The 12,210-nt window shown below is 37.0% G+C and overlaps 2 protein-coding genes across 3 annotated transcripts; both read right to left on the minus strand.

Moving 5' to 3' along the window:
- Positions 1–844: 844 nt before the first annotated feature.
- Positions 845–4,564, minus strand: LOC131312283 (F-box protein At5g03100-like). 2 transcript variants are annotated; one of them, XM_058339939.1, is made up of 3 exons: positions 3,246–4,564; positions 2,152–2,325; positions 845–1,318 (listed from the first exon to the last, which is right to left on the minus strand). In XM_058339939.1, exons 1-3 carry the CDS (start codon positions 4,269–4,271, stop codon positions 1,007–1,009), a joined length of 1,512 nt encoding a protein of 503 aa, XP_058195922.1. In that variant the 5' UTR covers positions 4,272–4,564; the 3' UTR covers positions 845–1,006. The 2 variants fall into 2 exon arrangements, with proteins under 2 accessions (XP_058195922.1, XP_058195923.1); XM_058339940.1 differs by lacking the exon at positions 2,152–2,325 and having other exon boundaries at positions 3,246–4,558.
- A 3,050-nt stretch (positions 4,565–7,614) lies between these two features.
- On the minus strand, positions 7,615–10,879 carry LOC131312287 (uncharacterized). Its single transcript, XM_058339946.1, has 3 exons — positions 9,799–10,879; positions 8,653–8,826; positions 7,615–8,111 (listed from the first exon to the last, which is right to left on the minus strand). The coding sequence occupies exons 1-3, from the start codon at positions 9,913–9,915 to the stop codon at positions 7,899–7,901; spliced, it is 504 nt and encodes a 167-aa protein (XP_058195929.1). The 5' UTR covers positions 9,916–10,879; the 3' UTR covers positions 7,615–7,898.
- Between the last annotated feature and the right edge of the window lie 1,331 nt (positions 10,880–12,210).

Consider the following 12,210-nt stretch of genomic DNA (forward strand, 5'->3'; position numbering starts at 1 on the left):
AGGGGAGTGGAAGCTAGACCTGCTCAAACGTCTAATTTCGAAGGAGGGATTGAGGGCGATCTCTGCTACTCCAGTGCCTTTGGTGCAAAAGTCAGATGTTATGGTTTGGCATTTTAATCCAAAGGGAAATTACACAGTAAAGTCAGGTTATCAGATAGCTTTTGATCTCCAAAAAAAGCCAAAGAAAGGAGAAGCCAGAGCAATCTTTTAAGGCTGATCCGAAGGTGTGCGAAATTTTTGGTGGAAAGCGTGTAGAAACATTTTGGCTTCTAAGGAGAATTTTTTTTCCCAGAAAATGTTCTCCTACTCCTTTGTGTCCGCTGTGTGAGAAAGGTGTGGAGTCAGTGGAACATCTCCTGTTTGTGTGTGACTGGTGTTTTGTTTGAAGGAGGCCTTCAAGTTTGCATGAACGCCCTTCATCTAGGGTTCTGAAATGGACTTCATCTGTTATTGGAGAGTTCCAACTCAGTTGATGAGGCGAGAGAGCTGATCAGCAAGGTTGCCAACCTTGGGAAAGCCAGAAATGAAGCAACTTCCAATATCTCCTCTAAATTCATTGGCAACTATGGCTAAAATTGTTGCATACATGATGCAGTTTTATTCCAAGGCGAAGTGAGCAAAGGGTATCTCAAGAAGTTCAGGGTTGGGTTCCCCCTCCAGATAAACAGGTTAAGGCCAATTGCTTCTCCCGGTATCTAAACTCATGATCCCATCACCACCGGGGATAAGTCCAATTATCACCTTAGACAATCTACATCAGTAACACAGTTACTTGTTACTACTGTAATAAATCCAACCCCTTTACAAAAAACAATAAATAGCGATAAACCATTCACACCCAAAATAGTTAAAAAGCTTAACCAGTCAATATTAACAAGACATCCAATTAAAGACAGCATGTTTCAAACAAGAGAGTACAAACTAACAATAAGCTAATAACTAAAGAAGAAAAATGAATCCTAAGTTTCACTAGGATATTGAAAATTTCTTGAGTTGACTATCAATTTTACTCGTAGAGAAAAACCACCGCATTAGGAGAGGATCTTGGAAAGCTTAAAAGCATTTGAGCTGCTCGGACAAATTCTTTTTGCCATTTACAACTCTCCATTAGCGTATCGATGACCATCTTATGGAGCACCAGAGAATTCTTCAGTAGAAATTGTACAAAAGACAAGTAGAAGTCAAATTGACACTGTACTAACCCAATAAACTTAACTTTCTGGAGATGGAACACCAAACAGGTGAAAGCCTTTTTTTGTGATGTCCAATAGTGCTTTTCATCAAAATTGCAAAGTCCAGGAAATTTGTCCCCAAAGTACTGCAAAAAAAGAATGCATTAAGATGAGATTTTGCATACGTTTAAGGGCAGCAATGCACATTTTTGAAAGAATGACTTCTTATGCTAATTGAAAGGATTCAAAGTCTACTTCAGAGGTCATCAACAAGGGTACTATGAATGAGTGATTATTCAGCACTCCTAGAGCACTGCCACATGGTGCTCCGGGGCCATTGCATGGAGAAGGCCCCTACAACACCACATGACAGTGCGTGGTGCTTCTGAAGCAATTAATAATTTTCCATAATGAAGACATAAACATGATGAGGAAATATTTTCAACAGAAAAGCATATAAACCCAAGAAATGGCTCATCTACATCTTCCTACAAAGAGGCCACCCACAACTTCCAGCATCCACCAAGTACAAGTGACTGAAATCCCCAAGGACCCCAATTAAGGAAAAGATATTGGGTCAGCCTACATGTCAAGAATTATAAACCAAAGAAACCAAGAAATGGCTCATCTACATCTTCCTACAAAGAGGCCACCCACAAATTCCAGCATCCACCAAGTACAAGTGACTGAAATCCCCAAGGACCCCAATTAAGGAAAAGATATTGGGTCAGCCTACATGTCAAGTATTAAACCAAAGAAAGTGGCCAAGAGTGTACACATCACCAATTGGGTGAATCTTGACTTGCTGTTTGTCGATTATTGATATGCGTCAATTCTCAGCAACTTTCTTTGGTTTAATTCATAGTCGTTAGACTTATCGAAGAACTGTAGAATAAGTCATATTTGCCTAAGTCATTCTTTACACATCTGGAGAATAACTACAAAAAATACATTAAGGAAATGATCGGATAAAACACACCTCATCACAGCTGGAAGAGGACAAGGTTATGACTAATGTCACCAGATTATATGAACTTTCCAACATGTGTGCTATTCCAGGGAGGACTGATTTCCTGATACTCGTATCAAGTGTTAAGCATTCACACTCCAACCAGGGAGAGCACAATCCTTTTTCTTCCATTATACCTAGAACCTTGGCCCATCGGAGTGAAATACAAAATCAACAAAAATCAACAAATTAGAAGATTCTTGAAGCTTGTTCAAAATCTACTTTGCATATGATGAGAGACACAGTGTATTTGTAACATTCTTTAATTCCCAAACCATGTTTCACTTCTAGTATAGGAGAGCAACAGGTAACAACCAAATTTGAAATGCCAGGCTTCTTCCTTAGAACACAAACTGATTAAAGTACTGCTCACTAGAAGGAAGCATGGGCTTCAGCCATTAGAAAATATTGAGCACAAACACTAAGACTGAAACATGGACAAGGTCATAGCTCTATAATATTTTCCCTTTTTCTTAGTCAGATGACTTGAACTCGAGATCTTTAATATCATTAATATCATTAATAACAGAAAGACAATGAATTGAATTGAATCAATCGATTCCGGGTCCAAGAAAACAACTTAACAAGACATGGATGAGAACAACTGTGACCGTTGAATACTTGGAAAATTAAAGAATATTCTTCACAGAATCACAGCTACCTCTTTATGTGCACAGTAATACCCTCCTAACTTAAGAAATATGCACATACATTGATTGGGATTCACCTCCGGATACTGAGTAGGTAGTTTGATCCTTATAATTTTTCTCTGCATAGTAAACTCATGGGAAAATTCAGAGTATTTGGTCGAATTACCATAGTAAGAGTACTAAGAACTTCAAAGAGGGAATACAACCATTCTTCATCGCTGAGATTTGAGAGCTCAAGTTCCGAATACAACTTTCTAATTCTGAATAGAAACTTCTATGATCTCAACCAACACGTAAGAACAAATGTTACTGGCAAGCTTAATTCTTTCAGGGTTACAAAACACGTCAATATTCAGTTAAGTTATGAAGCACATCGAATTGAAAGCACAAGCAAAGGATTATCAAGAGACCAACCTGTAGAGCCCAATCGCCTAAAGTAATATTCTTCACATGAATAAGGCTCTGGAGAAGTCCTCTTAACATATTTGGGTGCCTTTCATAATCATCTGAGTAATATCGACTTTTCATGTGAAAACTGATGTTAGCATCAATCAAAGACGATACATCCCCTAGCCGACAAATTTTATCACCTAAACTACCCGAAATCTCCAACGAATGAAGATGAGGAGCTGAAATTTCCAACATAGAATGGTGCCCACCGCCGTCGTCGTCATCATAGTCATCACCATCGTCGTCATCATCACCATCATCATCATCATCATCCCAAACGTCTCTTAGAATCAATTTCTTCACACTTGCACTACTAACATGCAAATGATTGAAACCGTAAAAGCAATACAACTCCAGAATCTCCAACAAAGGACTACCGGCTAATATCTTCTGAATCACATCTTCACTCAAATTCGCATACCCAATTGTCAATTTCTTCAGCGAATTCCAACAAACAACTCCTTTGGGCAACACTTGGCACGCAGAAAACTTCAATGTTTTGAACGATGAATTAGTATAAAGAAGTTGTGGTAGCACGTAACTATCACTCTCAAACAAATCACACAGGTCGAAGTCAAGTTGAAGCTCCTCCGCCCCCTTCCCTGTTGCGAACCGAGTCCAGAGATTGACATTGGAAGCGTAATCCGACTCGTATCTAAACTCAACCCCGAATTTCTTGAGCTTAGAACAGTTGCAGAGAACTATGGTTTTGTCAACGAAGCTAACAAAGTCACTAACGGTTTTCTCAGAGGAATCGGAATCACTAAGAAATTCAAGGGATGTGGAGTAAGTCCAAATATGCAGCCAACGTTTTGATAAAACCTGGGTTTTAATGGCGTCTTCGATTGGCAAGAAGGAGAGAACGTGGCCGAGTATAGCGTCGGGCAATGCGGTGATTCGATCCACGGTGGGCTTCGACAACTTGGCGCATTCGTTGTCGCTTTCGGGGGTTGGGGGATGACTGAGTTCAATGCTGCTTGGTGATGACATGATTTCCAAACTGCTCCCCTTGGACTTTCTCGAATTCTTCCGGAGAAGCCTTTTCTTGGTTTGATCTCCTCTTCAGCTTCTCCCTTTCAGGATCTCGGTAGAAAACGGGCTGCTTCTTTTAAACGACGAACAAGTCTTTGAATGAGCTTCAATCTGAAAACGCATCTTCAGCTTCAGCCTTCAGGGTTAGTTTTACTGCTCTAAAATCTAGGGTTTTGGAGGGGGGAAGGAGGAGGAAAATGATACCCTTTGGCCGATACCTTTGGGAGGGCTTGTTCGTTGACCCGGGGGTGCTGTAGACTGTAGTGCACCCCCGCACTACACGTAAAGTGCGGCCAATCCGATTATTTATCTCGATAATGAACAGTTCGGATTTTCATCCAAATAATAGACGGCTAGGATTTAGAGGAGTTCGAATTAAATCCAAATTGTCTGCATCGAGATGAACGGTCGGATCAGCCACACTACACGGTGTAGTGCGATAGATGAACTACGGCTCCTCTCATTCCTTGTTCGTTTGGGTATTCAAAATCTTTCCGCACGATTTCTAATAATTTTTTTCTATCTATCTTTCTCTACTAATAACTTTTTAAAACCTCCATCAAAACTCAAAGTCTAGGACTACCGCACAACACAAAGTCTAGGACCGCCACATGGCCATTGCACGCCATGTTGGGCGTGAAGATACAGAGAATATCTATAATTGTAAAATAATTATTTATGAGATCTTGTAAAAAATCAGCACAAATATTGGTAGGAATAATTGGACTCAATGGATAGTTTTGGATAGTTTAAGAATGAAATAGAGAATATCTATAATTGTAAAATAGTTATTTATGAGATCTTGTAAAAAATCGGCACAAATATTGGTAGAAATAATTGGACTCAATGGATAGTTTTGGATAGTTTAAGAATGAAATGGATGATTTTGATAATTCAAGGACAAGGTAGAAAAAGGAAAAATAATTTGAGGAATAAAAATATAAAAATAACTCCTTTTTTTTTTAATCGGGATCTTTTGGGACTACTTTATCGAGTTTTTTAAATTTTTTAAAACTTTTTCTTGGTCGGGTGATTCTCCTCTTGAAACGAATGATGTGAGATAAATTATGGCGAAAATTTAAAAAAAAAAAAAGTAACTAAAAGTTAACAATGTTGTATGTGTTTAAAATATAAATTTGATTTCTACCATCACTTAATTGATGCAAACATTATTTTTTTTTGTCTTTTAACAGGTGAATTCACGAAACAGCCCCTAAATTTTGTAAAAAGTGTATGCGTGCAAGGACTATTTTGTGAATTCACCCAATTAAAAGATAAAAATAAAAATGCTTGCATTAATTAGGAAAGTGTAGAAATCAATTTTCTTAAAAAATTTACTTCAGTCGAGACATACTCTACCTCTCACTCTTTTTTATTTTTTTTTTGGGTAAAATACTCTATCTCTCACTCTCAATCATGTCTATACGCTCTTGAATCCGTATGCTCCCAACATTTATTAGTGCAAAATATTTTCCAAAGACACTTTCATATTCGGATTATATGACTTAGCTAATTACTACCAAATGGACGGTGATAAATTAGACATTGTTTCATATGTTTCTTTAATACTACTGCAATATTTGGATCTTAGGCTTTTGAAGTAAACTGAAAAGGGAAGGAAAGAGAGAACAAGAAAGAAACTAAGGCCTCGTTCAACTAACTCAAATAAGTATTTATTTTTTGAATTAATAGAGATGTATTGTGAGAGAATGGTCTGTCTCGTAAAGCAAAAAATAAGTACTTACAAAATAAGAATCTTAGTGAAACGGGGCCTTCCTCCCTTATTTAAGTCAAGAAAAATGAGAAAAAACTAGTAATACCTTGTGCAAAAATGATTTCTGTTTAAGAACCAATTACCATTTTATCTTTTAATCTATTTTAAATTTCTTGCGCCCTTCAAAGTCATGATCCTTTTTTATAATCCACCGGAAAGCTAGTTTCATTCAGTATCATATTCTATGTTTTACTGGAAAAACGGTGAACATGTAAAATACGAAGAAAATTTATTACTATGAAGCAAGGGAAAGAAAAATAGCGGGAACTCAGAAAGAGAGCGCGGTGGAAATTTTATTGTGCTTAATACTTGATTTTTTTGATTTTCTTCTCTCCTCCCCTACAAACCAAATAATGAAAGAGAAGATTTCTTAGGTTCAATCTCTTTCCCCCTTTTCTTTTGTTCCATACAGGCGGTAAAAATAAATACTCCTAACAAGTTGTGGTAAATAGAGAAATTGAAAACATATCAAACCCAAGATTAAGCATAACCAAACAAACCCAGTAAATGAGATACTCCCTCTGCCCGATTGTTGAAGTGTCCTCTATGTTAAACTAGTGATTTATTAAGATCAAAAACTACAATGCTTCCTTGCATGGAGTATTTGCAAAATTTTGTGTTGAAATTTTGATTTTTTTTTTGTACGATAGTACTTTATTTATATATTTGAAAATTGCAAATCAATTCGTAAGGAACACTTAAAAAGGGACCGATCGAAGGATTATAGTGTTTACCATCCGTAACACTGTAACACATTTATTCAAGAATCTTCTTTTACCTCTTCTTTTTTTTTTTGTTATTGATTTTCACTCTCCCCATTTTGATATATACACTCCATTTTTTGTCTGTTAATGAAACTTATATATATAATTCTTCACTAAAAAACAAAAAATAGAGTGAAAATATAATATAAAAAAAAGAGAATTTCTTTTATATCCCTTCGACTTCCAAAAATTCATTTTGGTCCTTCACCTTTCAATTTTGGCATAAAAATACTTCGACTTTCTAATTTTTTTCAATGTCATCCTTTAGAGATATATACATATATAAACGAAAAATAGGGTGTTTGGATCAAGCATCCTACACACATCGGATGCCGTTGATTCCCGCGCCGGCCCCCTCATTTCTTTTTATAGAATTTTTCGACGGTTCGGATCGGCCGTCCAGTGGCCGAAAACGGCCCGGCGGGGCCGTCGGTCCCTATAGCAGGACTCAAAGAAAACGCATTTCTTCTAAAGGATGACATTGAAAAAATTTGGAAAGTCGAAGTATTTAATGCCGAAATTAAAAGGTGAAGGACCAAAATGAATTTTTGGTCAAAGTCGAAAGGATATAAAAGAAATTTTCCCAAAAAAAAAAAAGGAGTATGAAAGATAAGTTCTTATACCGAATTGTAGTATTTGCTACCAGGACACGTGTGAAAATAATAAGGTGAAGAAGCAAAATTTATTGACAACCAAAATTTACTGACACATGATCCTGTAATCAAACACTTGACGGAAAATAAAAAACTGCATGCATAAACTATTGACAACCAAAACAGTAACAAGGTTTAACAATTTAATATTAAAAGACATCCAATAACTATAGCCCTGCATCAGAAAATAAAACAGCACAAACCAGTAATAGCCAAGAAAGAAAAATGGTTTAATATTCTGTAGCACCAAAAAAAGGAAAAAGAAAAATGGTTTTGAGTTGTCCAGTTTACTCAGAACAAAACTACTCCATTGGGAGATGATCTTGGAAAGCTTAAAAGCTTTCGAGCTGCTCGGACAAGTTCCTTTGGCCAGTTGCAACTCTCCGTTTTTGAATCAGTTAATAACCTTCTTTTGGAGCACCCTCGCATTCTTCAGTACAAATTGTGAAAAAGACAAGTGGAAGTGGAAGTCAAAGTCATAAATTCCTAAACCGATAAACTTAACTTCTTGGAGACTTGACATCAAACACAAGGCTGGCTTCTTTCTTGATGTCCAATAGCTCTTTTCGTCAAAATTGCGATGTTCGGTGTATTCATCCCAAAAGTACTGCATACAAAGAATACATTAAGTTGAGATTCTGCGTAGTTTAGGGCATCAATGCAACTATTGCAACTATCAAAGAGTGACTTCTTATGCTCATTGAAATGATTCAAAGTCTACTTCAGAGGTCATCTATTATTAAGAAGACATAAACACGATGCGGAAGCATGAAGCATTCTCAATAGAATCGCTGCCAAACTCTACAAAAGGCATCTACAAATAGGCGCACCAACAATTCTAGCGTCTGCCAACTATGAGTGGAATCACCAACTAAGGAAAAGAACAGGGTAACTCTTCATACCATAAAAAATTAAAAATTAAACTAAAGTAAGCGGCCGAAACAAATACATCAGCCAGTAAGGCCCACCGCTACAAAACAACCACCAAATGGGTGACGATGTATCAATTCTCAGCCACTTTCTTTGGTTTGATTCATAGTCTGTAGACTTCATCTAAGAAATGTGGATTCAGTCATTCTTTACACATATTGTGAAATAACTCCGAGGAAATATGTTACACATATTAATCAGGATAAAAAAAAACATACGTCGCAATAGCTGGAAGAGGATGCCATTATGACTAATGTCTTCAGTTTAGGTGAACTTTCCAACATGTTTGCTATCTCAGGGAGGACTGGTTTCCAGATATGCGTATTTAATGTTAAACTCTCACAGTTCAACAGTGGAGAGCGCAATCCTTTTGCTTCCATCATACTTAATACCTTTGCCATCAGAGCAAAACAAAAAAGAACAAAAGTAAGACAAACAATTAGAAGATTCTAGAAGCTTGTTAAAAATCGGCTCGTAAGGCACTTTGCATATTACGAGACACACACACTGAATTTGAAGCTTGTTCAAAATCGGCTCTTAAGCCATTTTGCATATTACGAGACACAGACACTGAATTATGTAACATTGTTTAATTCCAAAACATGTTCCACTTATTGGAACAACATGTAACAACTAAATTTTGAAGGCCAGGCTTGGTTTCTTAGCACAAACTGATTGGAGTACTGTTAATATGACTAAGTATGGGCTTCTTCCACTAAATGTTATTAAGCATTTAGCACCATAACTAACACCGAAACATGGACAAGGTCATAGCTCTACAAGCTTTTTTCTTTTCTTTCTCAGATGACTCGAACTCATGATCTCTTAATTCATTAAATCACAGAAAATGCTGCAATAAAATGAATCATTGAACCTGGGTCCAAGACAACAACTTGGTAATTGACAGAAGAAAATATCTGCAACTGCTCAACACTTGGATAAGTTAAAGAACATTCTTCACGGCTACCTCTTTATGCGCATGGGAATACCCTCCTAAGTGACTCATAACATAAAACATATTCACAAATATTTCAGGATTCTTTTCGTGTTATATGGTTCACCTCCGAATACTGAGTAGGTAATCCAATCCTTTAATTTGCCTCTACAGTAAACTGATGCGGAGACATGGAGCGTTAGGTCGAAATTTGAATAATTAATTATAGAGTAGAAGAACTAGGAAGAGCAAATAGAACCAATCTTCATGATTGTGATATGAGAACTCAAGATTCCACTATGTCAACACATAAGAACAAATGTTAGTGCCAAGCTTAATTCTTTCAGGGTTAGGAAACACTTCAATTTTAAGTTAAGATATGAAGCACATAGAATTGATGGTACAATCAAAGGATTATTGAGAGACCAACCTGTATAGCCAAAGTACCTGAAGTGATCTTCTTCACATGAACAAGGCTCTGGAGAAGTCCTCTTAACATATTTTCATACCTTATATACTCATTTGAACGATCTCTATAGATCGTCATGTGAAAATTGAGGTTAGCATCAACCAAAGATGATACATCTCCAAGCCGACAAAATTTATCACCTAAATAACCCGAAATCTCAAACGAATGAAGATGAGGAGCTGAAACTTCCAACACAGAATGGTATCCGTCAGTTCGGTATTCTTCTTCTACTTCTTCATCGTGTTCCCAAAAGTCTCTCAGTATCAGTTATTTCACACTTTCATTACTAACGTGCAAACGATTGAAACCATAAAAGTAATACAACTCCAGAATCTCCAGGACTACCGACTAATATCTTCTGAATCACAGATTCACTCAATCTCGTAGACCCAATTGACAATTTCTTCAGCGAATTCCAACAAACAACTCCTTTGGGCATCACATCGCACTTATCAAATTGCAACTCCTTTGGCGGCGTCTTCGATGGGCAAGATGATGATAGGCTTGGAACAAAGAAATGATTCAAGAACTAAGCTTTGGGTTTTATTATTAAGAGCAAATGTCAATTACAGATGAGAGGAGAAAAGAATTGCAGAGAGAGAGTTTCGGAGAGAAAAGAGAGAAAAGAAATGAGTTACAGAATCCACGACCTAACTCTCTCCCTCCTTACACCTTATATCCCCCTCCACTCGTAACAATTCAGTTACAGATCTGTTACAAGATTACAAGAGTTACACAAGCACCCCCTTTGACTAACAAAAGTACAATTGAGTCCCTATATTCCTATCAGATGGAGAGAACGTGGAGGAGCAAAGATTCGGGCAATGCGGTGATTCGATCGACGGCTGCTTTCCTTATCCGGCCACGGAGTCTCTGCCGTTTCGGGTACATGGGTTCGTCGGAGGAGTACGTGGGATCGTAGCTGGAATGGGAGCTTTCGCTGTCGCTTTCGGAATTGGCGGGAGAAGGAGAGTTGGGATTGTTAGGTTTTACTGCCCTAAAAACTAGGGTTTTGGAGAACGAATTGCTTCATCAGCTTTTGGCTCCAAAATCCAAATAATGAACAGTCCGACTATAGGATAAAAAAAAAAAACAAAAACAGTCCGACTACACGATCTATGCAAGTGGAGTGGAGTGCAATTGGTATTTTTCTTATACTCTCATGCACATAGACAGGATTTGTTTCTCGTAAATACTCATTTCCTCTCCAAGTCCCCTAGATAGAGATAGATAGATTAGGTTTAACAAATGACAAAAAAGAAGATCGCAATGTGGAGCCCACCAAAGGTCTCATCCAAACGATTTGAGCCGTTCATTCGATTTAAATATTTTTTCGAGGGCTCCCGTGAAAAATGAACTCAATCCGATGCCAATATTCGTATAAGTGCTCGATCCAATCATCCAACATTTTATTCAGATTATAGGATCGAACCCATAGTTCTAGGTCGACAAACTTTCTGATAAATGAATGGACCATGGCTGTAACGATCCGGATTTTTGACCCAATTTTTTTTCTAAATATAATATTATTAGAATTATTTTCCTTAATGCAATTCTTTTTTTTAAATACAATTATGCATACAATATATACATGCATTCTTTTTTAAATTTTTCTACACATACATGCGTACATGCACATTCCTTTCTCCTCTCTCACCTCAAACTCTTTCCGTCTCTCCGTCTCCTACTCAGTCTCTACTTCCTCCCTAACCCTAAAACCAAGTCAAATTCGTTCATTCCAAATCTCATGAACCCAACCCTATTAAATTCATTCTTATTCTCTTTTACCAAAATTTTCCTATAAATACCCCACCCCATTGACCCACGAAATTTACACTACAATATTCCCCACGCCTACCAGTCCAAAAGAGAGAGAAAACCAAGTTTCAATCCATAGAGTTTTAGAGAGAGAAAGGAAGAGAGAGAAAAGTGGGTTTCGTACCAAGACCCAACCAAAACTCAATCCGACCATTCCAATCTCTTCCTTCTACGTCTAGCATCACCAAGCATCGTCCAATTTGATTCCAAAGTCTCCCGATCAAAAAAATCCAAAGTCTTCTTCCCCAAAATTCAAGATTCGTTTTTAAATCAATTCGATCCGATTAAAGGTATTATAATCCATTCCAACCTCTTCTCTAAGTATATTAAGTGTTTATATGCTTAAAACTATGTCCGGAACGAAAAAAATATAATTTACCGCACGTTTTCTGCCGTATTCACCAATTTGATATTATTTTTGAGCCCGATATCTTATTTGTAATTATTTACGACGAAGAAGACCTATGTGGTATTTATTTTAAAATCTTTTTGATATTAATATTATGAAAAACTACTGACTTGATATTATTTTCTTACAATACAATATCATCTTAG

The sequence above is a fragment of the Rhododendron vialii genome, chromosome 13a, assembly GCF_030253575.1.
Source record: "Rhododendron vialii isolate Sample 1 chromosome 13a, ASM3025357v1".
NCBI classification, from domain to species: domain Eukaryota; kingdom Viridiplantae; phylum Streptophyta; class Magnoliopsida; order Ericales; family Ericaceae; genus Rhododendron; species Rhododendron vialii.